Source organism: Hyperolius riggenbachi, chromosome 5 (genome assembly GCF_040937935.1).
Source record: "Hyperolius riggenbachi isolate aHypRig1 chromosome 5, aHypRig1.pri, whole genome shotgun sequence".
NCBI classification, from domain to species: Eukaryota; Metazoa; Chordata; class Amphibia; order Anura; family Hyperoliidae; genus Hyperolius; species Hyperolius riggenbachi.
Genome location: NC_090650.1, coordinates 281,067,091 through 281,084,588, shown reverse-complemented (window position 1 = coordinate 281,084,588; position 17,498 = coordinate 281,067,091). Strand labels below are relative to the sequence as shown.

General features: G+C 44.3%; 1 protein-coding gene across 1 annotated transcript in view; it reads left to right on the top strand.

The window, feature by feature from the left end:
• Positions 1–1,650: 1,650 nt before the first annotated feature.
• Positions 1,651–17,498, top strand: part of C5H6orf62 (chromosome 5 C6orf62 homolog) — a 29,356-nt gene continuing 13,508 nt past the window's right edge. Inside the window, exon 1 of the mRNA XM_068236988.1 lies at positions 1,651–3,149. Coding sequence (XP_068093089.1) covers positions 3,021–3,149 — 129 coding nt within the window. The 5' untranslated portion in view covers positions 1,651–3,020. The remainder of the gene's footprint in view (positions 3,150–17,498) is intronic.

The window sequence follows — 17,498 nt, the reverse complement described above, 5'->3', positions numbered from 1 at the left end:
TTGTCATATCTGTTGAGATGATTTCTATTTTATAGTTTTCCTATATCTGTATGTAAACCTTAACATCTTCAATAAAGCAATTTTGAAAGTAAAATGGGAAAATTCACTTTTAGCACCATAGTTTGTAAACGCTATAACTTTTAACCAATCCAATAAATATACACTGAATGTTTTTTTTTTTTTATCAAAGACATGTAGCAGAATAACTTTCGCGCTCAAATGTATAGGAAATTTTACTTTATTTGAAAAATGTCAGCACAGAAAGTTAAAAAAGTCATTTTTTTTGACAAAATTCATGTCTTTTTTGATGAATATAATAAAAAATAAAACTCGCAGCAGCAATCAAATAGCACCAAAAGAAAGCTGTATTAGTGACAAGAAAAGGAGGTAAAATTCATTTAGGTGGTAGGTTGTATGACTGAGCAATAAACCGTGAAAGCTGCAGTGGTCTGAATGGAAAAAAAGGCTCTGGTCCTTAAAAGGAACCTGAAGCGAGTAAAATTATTTAAAATAAACATATGACATAGTTGCAAATTAATATTACATACTAACCTCACCGTCACTTCCTCTAAAAACCTCACCATTTTCTTCATATAGTGATCCCTTCCAGTTCTGACAATATTTTGTCAGAACCGAAATATACCAGTTGCTGTCCGTTATATATCAGCAGCTGTCAGTTACAACTGAATGTGCAAGGTAATGTCCATGTTTCCCTAGGGCTCAAGTGGTTGATATTACAGTTTAACAGTGTTCTGACCAGGAAGCTGTTATGGGGTAATGGCCATTTTTAAAATGGAGGACGGAGAATTTCATTGACCACAGTGGACAAACGGGACGCAGGAGAGGAAAAAGAGATCAAGGAGTAGACTACACAGGAGGTAAGTATGACCGGTGTATGGTTATTTTGTCTTGCTATTTTCAGTTCAGGTTGTCTTTAAGGGGCGAAAAGACTGTGGTCCTCAAGTGGTTAACGGTTTGGGTTCTGTTCACAGCAATTCCAGTTTTTGTGGAACAAAGAAACTCATTTCAAATCGAATTTTCAGCCCAACTATGTATGTAAGGAAAGAAAGGAATATCCCGCTGCACCAGATGATACAGTGAAAGTAGAAAATCTATAATAGCGTTTATCTGTATGCTGTGATGTTGGATTAAAGATTTTCTACTTTCACCGTATCATTTGGTGCAGCAGGATATTCCTTCGTTTACTACCGAAGTTGGCCATGATTTTCCTGCTCCCTTTTGCTGGGTGAGTGTGTGCGCACATAAGCCTTTCCTTACTTTTTCGCTATGTATGTAAGGCATAACCTCCATTGTTTCTTCATGGTGTCAGTGACAGTCTAGGCTGTCATCCTAATAAAGTTTTGTGAAGAACAACACCTGCGTAAGCCATCACATGAGAGAACGTTCCTGAGCGCCTTTTGCCAGAGTCAGGCTTGTCCCTCTGAGCTGATCCATTTTCGGAGGGGTGCACTTGGCGTGGGGTTTATCAGAGCTCTCATGTGATCCTGCTAACCTCCCCCTGATTCGCCATATCTTTTATAGGATATGCCATTTACCCCCGTAAAGAGAAGTTACATGATTATGTTGTCGAAGTCGCTTGTAAAGCATGTACTCCCCCGTGGTGGTGAATGGTTCGGCCCAAAGGCTCCCTGGCGGGAGAAGGCAGGAGGTGACGCAGCGGCGGCCATCTTCTCCTGTGTGTTGGCGAGCTGAGCGGACGCTGCGGCCGGGCCGGGTGAATTCCCCGCTAAGCAGCACAGAGACGGGTCGGGGTGTTCCGCTAACTCTGTCACTGGTCTCCTCTATTAGCGTATTAGGGAAGTGCGTGGTACTGAGGCCCCCGCCTGCTCCTCCCTCCTCCTCACCTATCACAGCGCGACCCCCGCTCCGGACTATGGGTGGGTCGGGGTGCATCAGGGTGCGCAGCCCGATGAGCAGTGCAGCTCATATGCAGAGGGGTCCGTTGGGGTCCCTGGTGTTTTCTTGACATGGATCCTCCCCTATTTGTCACCCTGACTAGCCTCCTCCCGTACAAACAGCTGATCTGGCGTCCTGACACCCGAACTCAGCCTCCAGCACACACCCTCGTAGACATGACAGGCGGCCGGCACGGCTAGGACACCCGCAACCCCTCCTAACCCGACCATTACCTCCTCCCCGAGACTTGGCACTCACCCTCCTCTGTGTCGCCACCTTATCGCGATATGATCGCCTCAACCCCATATCGTTGACCTTTAAAAGGCGAGTGAACATTGTAGATTTGTGACGGGTCAGCGCAGATTGGTCGCCCCCCGCATCAACACTGAATAACCCCTTCTTGCCCGAGGCATCATGGTGTCCCTCTATAGGGGGTGTCAGCTACTTGCACACATGGGCTTATTCTCTGCCCTCATGCCCTGTATCTTGGGGCCAATCAACCAGTGCTGTGAACAACCCACCCCCGCTTGTTACACAGATAAGTAATATATTTTTGCACTGTAGAGGTAGTAGGAAGAAAAGGGGTCTCTTGAAGTACAGCTATATCATCAGTATAGATAATGCAGTCTTTGAGCTGGCAAATATTTCTTTGTTTTTCTTGTTTTGTGAGCTGGGAGGTGTAAATAACATGCCTATGCAGAATGGCTTTTGATTTTATGGTACAGGCCGATAGCTGGAACAAACTCATTTTTTCATACTCATCCCCCTAGCATTTTAACAAATGTGGTTTTTTTTGGTTCATTTTTATGTGTGTGTATATGATATGATGATGCCTCTTTTAGTTTCATCAGAAAACAGCACTTTCTGCCATGGTTGTACAGCCTTTCTATTCATAGATCCTGGTAGTACGACAGGCCTGTCACACATTGCCTAAGTAGAGATTTGGGTTGCATTGACCTGTTTTGAGTCATTAAAGTGAAGGTAACATGGCTTGTTTCTGTTGAACTGGTGTCCTACCAGCACAAAGAGAAAATACCCACAATTTGTGACAAGTTTCTTGGGTGTTAGTACCAGCTGCATCTAAAAAAAAAATAAAATAAAAAATGGGGGACCCCAACTCTCGTAAGAAGCAGGCTCTCAACAGGCTGCGCTCACAGCTGAGGAAGAAGAAAGAGTCACTGGCTGACCAGTTTGACTTCAAGATGTATGTTGCTTTTGTGTTCAAAGATAAGGTAATAACTGGAAACAGCATACAATAATTTTTTTAATTATATGGTGCATGTTTATTTTTGCTATGGTGACTGGACTTCTTAGGTTGGGACCACACTTATCAGTATTACATACTTTTTTCTGCATGCAAACTCTTATTAAAACAAAAACAACAATGTTGGGCCTGTGATCAACTAGGTGCGCTTTTGTGGTGATCGCTGGCTATCTGTAAGGTGCTACACCAGTGCATCACTATAGGTGTTGTCCCACTAGCAGTGTTGCAAACAAACGCTGATTGTAGCATTTTGGGCACAAGCCATTGCAGCCAAATTGGGACTGCTATGGGAATTGCAGGGAAAACACAGTACTTACTGTATTTGTGATTGCTGCAAAGTGCCTGTAGTGGGTTCCAGGCCCATTGACTCTGAAGCGAGTTTAAATTCACTTTTTTAACATGCAGTCATGTTAAACAGTATAACCCATGCAAAAATGCTGCTATCCCGCAGCAAAGCGAGGGGTTTATACCCCCTAAATACCCTCTCCTACCTCTGGGGAGTGCTTTCTGATGAGGCAGAGCTTATGGCTGCAGCTCTGCCTCTCAGTGCATCAATCCCTGCTGATCACCGCCTCTCCCCCACCCCTCTCAATCTTCAGAGAGGTGGCGATTGATGCATGGAGGCAGAGCTGCAGCTGAAAGCTCTGGCTCAGTGAGCAGCAAAATCCACGACCAAGAATGTCATGGATTTGGGGGGGGGGGGTATAAACACCTCCTTTTGCTGTGGGATAGCGGCGGTTTAGCAGGGGTTATACTGCTTAAAGGGAAGGTCCAAGAAAAAAAAAATGAGATTCACTTACCTGGGGCTTCTACCAGCCCCATGCAGCCATTCTGTGCCCTCGTAGTCACTCACTGCTGCTCCAGTCCCCCGCTGGCAGCTTTCTGACCTCGGAGGTCAGGGCCAAATTGCGTACATTTTTACACATTCCCGCTAGTGCAGGAACATTAACACCTACATTTTTACGCGTTAGTGGTGAAACGCGTACATTTTTGTTCCTGCACTAGCTGGAATGTGTAAAAATGTATGCAATGTGGCCCTGACCTCCGAGGTCAGAAAGCTGCCAGCGGGGGACTGGAGCAGCAGTGAGTGACTACAAGGGCACAGGATGGCTACATGGGGCTGGTAGAAGCCCCAGGTAAGTGAATCTCATTTTTTTTTTGCTTGAACCTTCCCTTTAACATGACTGCATGTTAAAGTGAATTTAGACTCTCTTCAGAGTCTCTTTAAATGGGATGGTTCACAGCTGGATGTAATTTTCACATGCAGGGAAACATTTTTTATACACAGTGTTTGCCAGTGAAAATTATTGGCTGCAGTGGAATAACGCGCACACAAATGTGCTGTGTGGAAAAATGCTTGCGTTTTTTTTTGCATGGACAGGTGTGGTTCCATTCTGTCATTGAATGGAAGTAACCAGCTTTTGTGCCATAATTGAATTTCAAATCTCTGTTGTCCTGTAATTTTTCATGGATAACTTTAGTTGCTTAACCAGTTCACCCCCCCCAAGGGTTTTTACCCTAACGGACCAGAGCAATTTTCACCTGTCAGTGCTCCTCCTTTTTATTCCCTAATAACTTTATTACTACTTATCACAAGAAAATGATCTATACATTGTTTTTTTTTCGCCACCAATTAGGTTTTCTGTGGGTAGTACATTTTGCTAAGAATTTTTTTTATTCTAAATGCATTTTATGGGAAAAATACAGAAATAATGGAAAAAAATCATAATTTCTCAGTTTTTAGCCATTATAGTTTTAAAATTAAACATTCTCCTGTGGGTAAAACCAACACTTTTTATTTTCCCAGCTGTCCCGATTATTAAACAGTTTACTTTATGTCCCTATCACAATGTATGGCGACAATATATTCTCTTAAAATATAGGTGGTCTGGGTTTTTTTTTGTTTTGTTTTAGCCATAATTAAACTCCTATGTAATAAAATAAATTTTTCCCTCAGTCAACTATTTATTGATTTTTAAGCTGATTTTTTTTTTTTTTTTTCAAAGGGGGGGAAGTGTAATTTATTTATTTTATTAATGTGTATTTTACATAGTATGTTTGTGCTTGTGTGTAATATACTTTTTGGCCACAAGATGGACACTTTCCCGTTAAAGTACAATACAATAACATTTGTAAAGCGCTTTTCTCCCATAGGACTCAAAGCGCATAGTTGTGTCTCAGATTAATACAGGGTTGCAGGCTGGGTTGTGTTACAGAGGAGATAGTCAGATGTTCATGAGTGCCAGACTAAAGAGGTAGGTTTTCAGTTTAGACTAAAATGCTTCCAGGGATGGAGCTGTCCTGATTGGGTGTGGCAGGGAGTTCCAAAGTGTAGGGGCAGCATGACAAAAGGCTCTGTCTCCAAAGGTTTTGAGGTGGACTCTGGGGGTGACAATGGTGCTGCGTCCTTTTGATCTAAGATTGTGGGGGGTGTGATGCAGTTGCAACAAGTCCTTCAGGTATCCAGGGCCCAGATTGTGCAAGGATTTGAATGTCCGTAAGCCAATCTTAAACAGAATTCTCCATTTTATCGGTAGCCAGTGGAGTCAGCTCAGGGTTGGTGTTATGTGGCAATGGCGGGGTTGGCTCGTTAGCAGCCTTGCGGCGGCATTCTGTACTAATTGCAGGCGGCGTAAGTCTTTCTTAAGGTGGCCACACATGATACAATAAAATGATCCGATTTTACGGCAATTCGATAAAAACGATCGTATCTCCCGAAAAATCGAAAGCTTTTCTTTCATTCGACTGAAAAATCTGATTGAATTTCCCGTTTTTTTCGAGTTTAATCGAACTGGAATGCCAGATATTTTTCTTCAATCTTTCTAAAGATTGTATGGTGTGTTTGTCAACTTATTAATATACACACCCTAGCAATTTTCTCTGATTTTCCAATCATTTTTATCATAATTGGGGACAAAATTGTACATATGTGTGTGGTACATTGGTCATATTATTGAAATGTTACAATCAGAGAAACATTTATTGCATTTCTTAAATTTAACAGATATTTTAAAAATTGTATGGTGTGTGGCCACCTTTATGCAGTGCAAGTGAACCTTAAGCCAGAAAAAAAAGTTTTACTCACCTGGGGCTTCTACCAGCCCCTTGCAGCAGTCCTGTGTCCTCACAGCCACTCACGAATCCTCCGGTCTCCCGCTGCCAGCTAGTTTAGTTTTTGCCGACAGGTCCATCAGGGCTGGCCACGCGTAGCTTTTTCCGCATTCCCGACTGTAATTAGCGCTATTGCGGACCGCAACGCGTACAAAAATACGTGTTGTCGCATTACGACCGCATAGACATGCGGCAACGCGTATTTTTGTACGCATTGCGGCCCGCAATAGCACTAAATTAGTCGGGAATGCGGAAAAAGCTACGCGTGGCCAGTCCTGACGGGCCGGTCGGCATTTACGAGACTAGCTGGCAGCGGGGGACCAGAGGATTAGTGAGTGGCTGCGAAGGCACAGGACTGCTGCAGGGGGCTGGTAGAAGCCCCAGGTGAGTAAAACGTTTTTTTGTTTTTTTTCCTGGCTTAAGTGTCCCTTTAAAGGGGAACTTCAGCCTAAACAAACATACTGTCATTAAGTTACATTAGTTATGTCAATTAGAATAGATAGGTAATATAATCTCTTACCCACCCTGTTTTAAAAGAACAGGCAAATGTTTGTGATTCATGGGGGCTGCCATCTTTGTCATGGGGGCAGCCATCTTTTTGGCTGAAAGGAGGTGACAAGGAGCAGGAGACACAGTTCCAACTATCCTGTGTCCTGATTACCCCTCCCAGCTGCATGCGCTAGGCTTCAAATGTCAAATTCAAAATGTACACTTTATTTAACTTAAACATTTTCCTGTTTTATGAATGGAGGTGGCCGCTGTTCGCGGTCACGTACATTCACTTCAGGCATTGCGATTGGGTAGAGGATCGCTCGGTCCTCTTCCCCAATCGCTTAACAAGGGGTCCCGACAAACAGCAGCGGTAGCGGCGCGGACACGTGTGGAGCGGCGGGAATGCGTGATTTATTAAAACGTCATGTTGCCGTTAATAGGCTAAAGCATGACTTTTTAATACGTTACATTGTCATTAAATGGTTAAAGTGGATCCGAGATGAACTTTTACTCATTGCATAATTGTTCCTTTCCTATTGTTTATAGGGCATTCCTCAAGCAAAATTCTTTGTTTTTGTTTTAATACTCGAATTCCCTATAAACTAAACAAGCCACGCCCACAGGTTTTCAGAGAGCCAAGGCACTTTCAGACAGTAGGAAGCAGGGCTGTGGAGTCGGAGTCGGGCAATTTTGGGTGCCTGGAGTCGGGAAAAAATGCACCGACTCCGACTCCTAATGAATTTGTAACTGTAATTAAAATAGAAAATATGATAAAATGTTCTATTTCTCAGATAATAGACATTAAAAATAATGTATATATACAGTAATAGCTGTGCTTAGTCCACAAAAATGAAATAAACCAATCAAAATTAGTTACTTGTGCTGCTTCAATAAAGCAGTCCCCGTATTTTTAAGGTCAGATATACATATCTGATTGTGACTGTATATATGATGCGTACACAGGAATCTCTTATATATACTAAATAACATCTATGCTGTAAGAATAAAGCCTGATGTGTAGCTGTGTCACTAATAGAGATGGTCAATGAGATGGAAATAATTCTGCACTGATGCTGATTTATGCAAATGTATGCACTCCCTTTGCTGATGAAATCAAATAATTTGATATGTTATTAAAATTTGGTTTGGTGACTACAAATTAAAGGGTACCTGAGACGGATAAAAAGTAAAGTTTTATACATACCTGGGGCTTCCTCCAGCCCCCTTCAGGCTAATCAGTCCCTCACTGTCCTCCACCACCCGGATCTTCTGCTATGAGTCCTGGTAATTCAGCCAGTCAGCGCAGTCCGGCCGCATGCCACTCCCACAGCCAGGAACATTCTGCACCTGCGCAATAGTGCTGCACAGGTGTAGTATGCTCCTAGCGGTGGAGTGTGTTCATGCGCACTACGCCAGACTGGCTCAAGTACCTGGACTCATAGCAGAAGATCCAGGTGGTGGAGGAGGACAACGAGGGACTGATTATCCTGAAGGCGGCTGGAGGAAGCCCCAGGTATGTATAAAACTTTAATTTCATCTGTCTCAGGTTTACTTTGTTACACAGTAGTACTATACTCTACATATGCACTCCCCACAGAGCTGCAGGGAATCCACTGAGAATGCTGTGCACATTGAACACAGAGGTGTTGTCTGTTTACAATCTCCTCATTCCCCTGCAGAGTACCTGCACATCATTCTTACATGTACCCACACTTACATTGCCTAGGGCCTGATAGATGTTCTTTGTTCCGGTTTGTACCTTTTACAAGTACTATTACTAAGGACTAGTTTTAGTCTAAAGGGAATAAATATAGTAGTCTACATATCCTTCTCACTTCAGTTGTCTTGTAAAATTCCTAAGCGTTGGCAGATATGAGACGAATTTCATGTTACATACTTTTAATCAACAAAATTGTAATATGCAAATTAGAGGAGTCGGAGTCGTGGAGTCTGAGTCGGTGGAATCCTAAACTGAGGAGTCGGTGGATTTTTGGACCGACTCCACAGCCCTGGTAGCAAGGGCTCATGGGAGCTCAGTCTGAGGAGGGGGAGGTATTACTAGCCAGAGATTTCAGAGGCAGAGAGGAGGAGGGAGGGATTAGGTTTTTTTTTTTTTTTTTGCTCAAGATGCAGATAAGCCTGCCTCTGTGTAATGTTTACAAACATGTCTGCTGTCATTGTATCACAGGAAGAAATAATCATATTCTATTAAAGCTGTTTGCAGCTAGATTTGCTGTGTAAACTATCTAAACTTTAGATAAGATATATAGACAAGTTACTTGTTATAATTAGTTTTTCATCTCGGATCTGCTTTAAAGTGGACCTGAACTCAGAACTTCTCTCCACTTTAAAAAATATGCAACAGCATAAAGAAAAACATTTTGTTACAGCTTATACAAACCCTGCAATATATCTGCAGTCTACATCCTGCTTTCATGGAAGCAGTGGTAACATCCTGTGTACAAATTAGCTGTTTGCTGTGGCAGAGGAGATTCCTGAGCTGTCACAGCTGAGATCAAATTACAGTGGCGATTAGTCACAGATGACTAATCACCACAGGGTGCATTTCTGTTTTTTCTTTTCTCCTTCTGTCCTGTGCGAGAGTTCAGGTCCACTTTTTAAAGTAGGTGACCACCTGTTTGATTTGATCAGGCCTGAAAGTAGGACACTGAACTGTTTCACCCTGCAAAATTCAGATAACTTTGAGAAAATGCAATTGGTTGTCCCATGTCTGCACATTTAGCGCACTTGCTGTTCGTCTGTACGGAATGGGGCATAACTCCAATTGCACAAAAATGCAGTCTAATTTAAAAAAAAAAAAAATCCCATAGCATTAAAAGGAACAATATTGTGGATTTTTTTTTTTTTTTTGTGGAAAGTCCCATGTTGTCATTTCCCAATAGCATGCGTTCAGAAAAGGTGGATTGATTACATGCTGTGTGAACTCAGTCTCAAACTACACCTGAAGTGAGAGGGGTATGGAGGCATGTTTATTTCCGCAGCAGTAGTACCTGGAAAGCACACCTGAAACAATCCAGGCAAACATCTGATCTGCATGCTGGCTCAGGGTCTATGACTCAGGGCTGGTGCACACTGAGCGGGTTTTTCGGTGCTTTTGCAGCCGCTTGCAGGCTGCAGATACGCTTGGTTGATGTATCGCAATGGGGTGGTTCACACCAGAATGGGAGGCATTTTGCTGAAACGCATACTCCCGGGGTGAGGCATTTTTTGGATTGCGGCGGCGTTTCTGCCTCCAATGTAAAGTATAGGAAAGCCGCTCTGAAAAACGGCAGTTCAGAGCGGTTTTGCAGGCGTTTTTGTTACAGAAGCTGTTCAGTAACAGCTTTACTGTAACAATATATGAAATCTACTACACCAAAAACACCTCACAAAACCGCAAAATGCTAGGTGAAACGCTTCAGAAAAATAAGAAAAAGCGTTTCAAAATCTAGCATTTTGCGGCTCTGCTAGCGGTTTTTGGTGTGCACCGGGCCTCAAAGTATGAGGTAGAGAATCAGCAGAATAGCCCAGCAATTTGCATTGTTGAAAAGGAAATCAATATGGCGGCCTCCTTATCCCTCTCACTTCAGGTTGGGGGCAAGTTGTATTTTACTTGGGGCTTCTTCCTGCCCTCCGTAGCCTTACTAGTCACTCGGTTTCATCAGTCTGCGCTGCTTTGTCCCTCTAAAGGTGCGTACACACGTCTGATTTTACACCTGATTGTTGTTCAAACCGGACGTTTGAACGACTTGTCATTCAGACGTCTTGTACACACAGACTGACAAAATGGCTACTATGCTAATGTCAGCTAATTTACATGTTGTTTGACTAGTCAATGGACTGGATAGAACAATGGACCAGATCAAACGACTGATCAAGAATGTTTGAATGTCAATTATTTGTGCAAACGACTCCCAGTCGTTGGTACACACGTACAGACCTAACTGTCATTTGAAAGACACAAAGTGCGTACACATGTCGGATTTTATGCCCGATTGTCGTTCAAACTGGACGTTTGAACGACATGTCATTCAGTCGTTCAGACTCCTTGTACACACAATGGCCTCGATTCATAAAGCATTCCCGCATGCGGAAATGCTGAAAACAGCAGACGTTACCAAACACTTAAAATGTGTATTCATAAAGGCTGTTTCCGCATGCGGGGCTGACATTCCAGAGCAGAGCGATAAATCACCGCCTTGTGTGGCGATTCTAGGCGGAAATGTAACAAAATGTCCATTCATAAAAATTAGAGCAAGCGGTATGCGGACGGGAAAGACCGCTTGCTCGGATGTAGCGAGAAGCGTGCGGAGTACATGTAAGTCAATGGGACAGACCTCCCAAGCAGCAGCAGAGAGAGCAGCGCACTGAGGAACTCAGCCAGCTCCTGTGTTTCCGCAAGGCTCTCGACAGCCTACCGCCTGCCTACAGCGGGAAATCTCCGCTCTATCGCAACTGGCAACATTTTATGAATGACCACCCAGAAGTCTGAAATACCGAGCGCGGAGTTTCCCCACACTGATTTACTTCACCAAACACATTTTTATGAATCGAGGCCAATGTTTGAAATGCTAATTACAGCTAATTTAAATTTCGTTTGAGTGGTCAATGGGCTGGATAGAACAATGGACCAGATCAAAAGACTAGTCAAGACTTGTTGTCTATAAGTGTCAAAGTAATAGACTTTCAAACAAGTCGTTTGTACACATGTACGGACCTAACTGTCATTTGAACGACAGTCCAATGGATCCACCAAGTGATCAGTCTAACGATCGAACGTACACACGTTCAACTGTTTAAACGACCAATTTGAAGAAGTAGTTCGGAAAAATCAGACGTGTACGTACCTTAAGATTGCCCATCGCAAGCTACTGCGCATGCATGGCTTGGGGTGCATGCCTCCTTGAGCATGATCTAGGAGGCATGTTGCCAGGGTTGCAATTGCACAGTAGCCCAGCAGTCTAGTCAAATGAGCTTTCGAAGGGGTACAACGGAGAAGCCCGGGAGGAAAACAAGGGATATGTAAGGCTATGGTTGCTGAAAGAAGCACCAGGCAAGTACAACTGAACTTGTTCCCCTGTCTCTGGTACACTTTAAAGTGCATACTCACACATCCAATCTTGATTGGTTTAATTTGCTACTTTTATGAAGATTGGCCAAGAAAGATTGGATGTGTACTCAAGTTTGGTATGTACACACTTGCCCATGCTATACAGTGCTTGTTAAGAGCTTCTATTTTTACTTCACAAGCAAATTTCCATGGACTTTAAAATGGAGTAAGAGCAGACACACACTCCATAGCATTTTCCTATTGACTTGCATTAAATCAATGCAAAAATATTGGGGGGGTGGTCCGCAGGGGCTCCTAACTAGCCACCCCTTCTCCCTGTCTATATATGGACCTCTGCCCTATCAACTCTAAATTGGTTTATAACCGAGAGGTTTTATCCTGTAAGCACCAGAGCAATTTTCACCTTTAACCACTTCAGGACCACAGTCTTTCTACCCCTTAACCACCCTGGCGTTCTGATTAAATCGCCAGGGTGGCTGCGGGAGGGTTTTTTTTAAATAAAAAAAAACTATTTCATGCAGCCAACTGAAAGTTGGCTGCATGAAAGCCCACTAGAGGGCGCTCCGGAGGCGATCTTCCGATCGCCTCCGGCGCCCAGAATAAACAAGGAAGGCCGCAATGAGCGGCCTTCCTTGTTTTGCTTATATCGTCGCCATAGCGACGAGCGGAGTGACGTCATCGACGTCAGCCGACGTCCTGACGTCAGCCGCCTCCGATCCAGCCCTTAGCGCTGGCCGGAACTTTTTGTTCCGGCTACGCTGGGCTCAGGCGGCTGGGGGGACCCTCTTTCGCCGCTGCTCGCGGCGGATCGCCGCAGAGCGGCGGCGATCAGGCAGCACACGCGGCTGGCAAAGTGCCGGCTGCGTGTGCTGCTTTTTATTTGACAAAAATCGGCCCAGCAGGGCCTGAGCGGCAGCCTCTGGCGGTGTTGGACGAGCTGAGCTCGTCCAGACCGCTCAGCAGGTTAAGGACCAGGCACTTTTTTTCCATTCAGACCACTGCAGCTTTCACGGTTTATTGCTCGGTCATACAACCTACCACTTAAATGAATTTTACCTCCTTTTCTTGTCACTAATAAAGCTTTCTTTTGATGCTATTTGATTGCTCCTGCGATTTTTACTTTTTATTATATTCATCAAAAAAGACATGAATTTTGGCAAAAAAATGATTTTTTTAACTTTCTGTGCTGACATTTTTCAAATAAAGTAAAATTTCTGTATACATGCAGCGCGAAAAATGTGGACAAACATGTTTTTGATAAAAAAAAACCCATTCAGTGTATATTTATTGGTTTGGGTAAAAGTTATAGCGTTTACAAACTATGGTGCCAAAAGTGAATTTTCCCATTTTCAAGCATCTCTGACTTTTCTGCGCACCTGTCAGGTTTCATGAGGGGCTAAAATTCCAGGATAATACAAATACCCCCCAAATGACCCCATTTTGGAAAGAAGACATCCCAAAGTATTCAGTGAGAGGCATGGTGAGTTCATAGAAGATTTTATTTTTTGTCACAAGTTAGCGGAAAATGACACTTTCTGACAAAAAAAAGAAAAAAAAAAGTTTCCATTTCTTCTAACTTGCAACAAAAAAAAATGAAATCTGCCACAGACTCACTATGCTCCTCTCTGAATACCTTGAAGTGTCTACTTTCCAAAATGGGGTCATTTGTGGGGTGTGTTCACTGTCCTGGCATTTTGGGGGGTGCCTAATTGTAAGCACCCCTGTAAAGCCTAAAGATGCTCATTGGACTTTTGGCCCCTTAGCGCAGTTAGGCTGCAAAAAAGTGCCACACATGTGGTATTGCCGTACTCAGGAGAAGTAGTATAATGTGTTTTGGGGTGTATTTTTACACATACCCATGCTGGGTGGGAGAAATATCTCCATAAATGACAATTGTTTTATTTTTTTTACACACAATTGTCTATTTATAGAGATATTTCTGCCACTCAGCATGGGTATGTGGAAAAATACACCCCAAAACACATTATACTACTTCTCCTGAGTACGGCGATGCCACATGTGTGGCACTTATTTTTGCACCCTAACTGCGCTAAGGGGCCCAAAGTTCAATGAGTACCTTTAGGATTTCACAGGTCATTTTGAGAAATTTCGTTTCAAGACTACTCCTCGCGGTTTAGGGCCCCTAAAATGCCAGGACAGTATAGGAACCCCACAAATTACCCCATTTTAGAAAGAAGACACCCCAAGGTATTCCGTTAGGAGGATGGTGAGTTCATAGAAGGTTTTTTTTTTTTTTGTCACAAGTTAGCGGAAATTGATTTTAATTGTTTTTTTTCACAAAGTGTCATTTTTCCGCTAACTTATGACAAAAAATAAAATATTCTATGAACTCACCATACTCCTAACGGAATACCTTGGGGTGTCTTCTTTCTAAAATGGGGTCATTTGTGGGGTTCCTATACTGCCCTGGCATTTTAGGGGCCCTAAACCGTGAGGAGTAGTCTTGAAACCAAATGTCGCAAAATGACCTGTGAAATCCTAAAGGTACTCATTGGACTTTGGGCCTCTTAGCGCACTTAGGGTGCAAAAAAGTGCCACACATGTGGTACCGCCCTACTCAGGAGAAGTAGTATGTGTTTTGGGGTGTATTTTTACACATACCCATGCTGGGTGGGAGAAATATCTCTGTAAATGACAATTGTTTGATTTTTTTTTTTTACACACAATTGTCCTTTTACAGAGAGATTTCTCCCACCCAGCATGGGTATGTGTAAAAATACACCCCAAAACACAATATACTACTTCTTCTGAGTACGGCGATACCACATGTGTGACACTTTTTTGCAACCTAGGTGCGCTAAGGGGCCTAACGTCCTATTCACAGGTCATTTTGAGGCCTTTGGATTCTAGACTACTGCTCACGGTTTAGGGCCCCTTAAATGCCAGGGCAGTATAGGAACCCCACAAGTGACCCCATTTTAGAAAGAAGACACCCCAAGGTATTCTGTTAGGAGTATGGTGAGTTCATAGAAGATTTTTTTTTTTTTGTCACAAGTTAGCGGAAAATGACACTTTGTGAAAAAAAAAATACATATCAATTTCCGCTAACTTGTGACAAAAAATAAAATCTTCTATGAACTCATCATACACCTAACAGAATACCTTGGGGTGTCTTCTTTCTAAAATGGGGTCACTTGTGGGGTTCCTATACTGCCCTGGCATTTTACGGGCCCAAAACTGTGAGTAGTCTGGAAACCAAATTTCTCAAAATGACTGATCAGGGGTATAAGCATCTGCAAATTTTGATGACAGGTGGTCTGAGGGGGCAAATTTTGTGGAACCGGTCATAAGCAGGGTGGCCTCTTAGATGACAGGATGTTTTGGGCCTGATCTGATGGATAGGAGTGCTAGGGGGTGACAGGAGGTGATTGATGGGTGTCTCAGGGGGCGGTTAGAGGGGAAAATAGATGCAATCAATGCACTGGGGAGGTGATCGGAAGGGGGTCTGAGGGGGACCTGAGGGTTTGGCCGAGTGATCAGGAGCCCACACGGGGCAAATTAGGGCCTGATCTGATGGGTAGGTGTGCTAGGGGGTGACAGGAGGTGATTGATGGGTGTCTCAAGGTGTGATTAGAGGGGGGAAATAGATGCAAGCAATGCACTAGCGAGGTGATCAGGGCTGGGGTCTGAGGACGTTCTGAGGTGTGGGCGGGTGATTGGGTGCCCGCAAGGGGCAGATTAGGGTCTAATCTGATGGGTAACCGTGACAGGTGGTGATAGGGGGTGATTGATAGGTGATTAGTGGGTGTTTAGAGGAGAGAAGAGATGTAAACACTGCACTTGGGAGGTGATCTGATGTCGGATCTGCGGGCGATCTATTGGTGTGGGTGATCAGATTGCCCGCAAGGGGCAGGTTAGGGGCTGATTGATGGGTGGCAGTGACAGGGGGTGATTGATAGGTGATTGACAGGTGATCAGTGGGTTATTACAGGGAATAACAGATGTAAATATTGCACTGGCGAATTGATAAAGGGGGGTCTGAGGGCAATCTGAGCGTGTGGGCGGGTGATTGGGTGCCCGCAAGGGGTAGATTAGGGTCTAATCTGATGGGTAACAGTGACAGGTGGTGATAGGGGGTGATTGATAGGTGATTGATGGGTAATTAGTGGGTGTTTAGAGGAGAGAAGAGATGTAAACACTGCACTTGGGAGGTGATCTGATGTCGGATCTGCGGGCGATCTATTGGTGTGGGTGGGTGATCAGATTGCCCGCAAGGGGCAGGTTAGGGGTTGATTGATGGGTAGCAGAGACAGGGGGTGATTGACGGGTGATCAGGGGGGATAGATGCATACAGTACATGGGGGGAGGGGTCTGGGGGGGGGGTCTGGGGAGAATCTGAGGGGTGGGGGGGTGATCAGGAGGGGGCAGTGGGCAGGGGGGGGGATAAAAAAAAAATAGCGTTGACAGATAGTGACAGGGAGTGATTGATGGGTGATTAGGGGGGTGACTGGGTGCAAACAGTGGTCTGGGGGGTGGGCAGGGGGGGGTCTGAGGGGTGCTGTGGGCGATCAGGGGGAGGGAAATCAGTGTGCTTGGGTGCAGACTAGGGTGGCTGCAGCCTGCCCTGGTGGTCCCTCGGACACTGGGACCACCAGGGCAGGAGGCAGCCAGTATAATAGGCTTTGTATACATTCCAAAGCCTATTATACAATGTAAGTGCGGCGATCCGGGTGCTAGTAACCCGCCGGCGCTTCCGAACGGCCGGCGGGTTACTACGAGCGGTGGGCGGAGCCAGTCCCCGGCGGCTGATCGCGTCACGAATGACGCGATCGCCGCATAACCACTCCCGCAGCTGCCCCCGCCGATGGGCGTATTGCGGTCGTTTGGGCCCGGACTTTGCCGCCGCCCATCGGCTGGGGGCGGTCCTTAAGTGGTTAAGCGCTCCTTCCATTCATTCGTCTGTAATATTATCATTACTTATCACAATGAAATGAACTATATCTTGTTTTTTTTTGCCACCAATTAGGCTTTCTTTAGGTGGGATATTATGCCAAGAATTATTTTATTCTAAATGTGTTTTAATGGGAAAATAGGAAAAAAAAGTGGGAAAAAATTTATATTCAGTTTTCGGCCTTTATAGTTTTTAAATAATGCATGCTACTGTAATTAAAACCCATGACATTTATTTGGCCATTTGTCCCGGTTATAAAACCGTTTAAATTATGTCCCTGTCACAATGTTTGGCGCCAATATTTCCCAGGACGTCTATCAGGACAGCACCCCCTCTTGAGACTTGTCTCTCCTCCCCACAACTGGACAGGAAGCTGCAAGATAAAAAATTTGCATAGCAGATATGCGGCAGCATAAATACCCCCCAGCTCACCTAGAGCCTTCAGTTGTTTTTCTGTCCCGGACGGAACGCGTGGAGATCCTCCAAGTGCCATCATTGTCAGGCGGCAGGGGCAGCGTTGTTACTGGCTGCAGTTGGAGCTGGTCAGGGGAGCCGGCGTGCAGCTCGGGCAGCGTGGAGGAGGCTTCTCCCAACGGAAATAAAGGTGCATTTTTTCAGTTTTGCGTCCATCCCTAATTACAAGCCCATAGCTTATAAAGTAAGTGTTATACCCTCTTGACATAAATATTTAAAAAGTTCAGTCCCTAAGGTAGCTATTTATGCATTTTTTT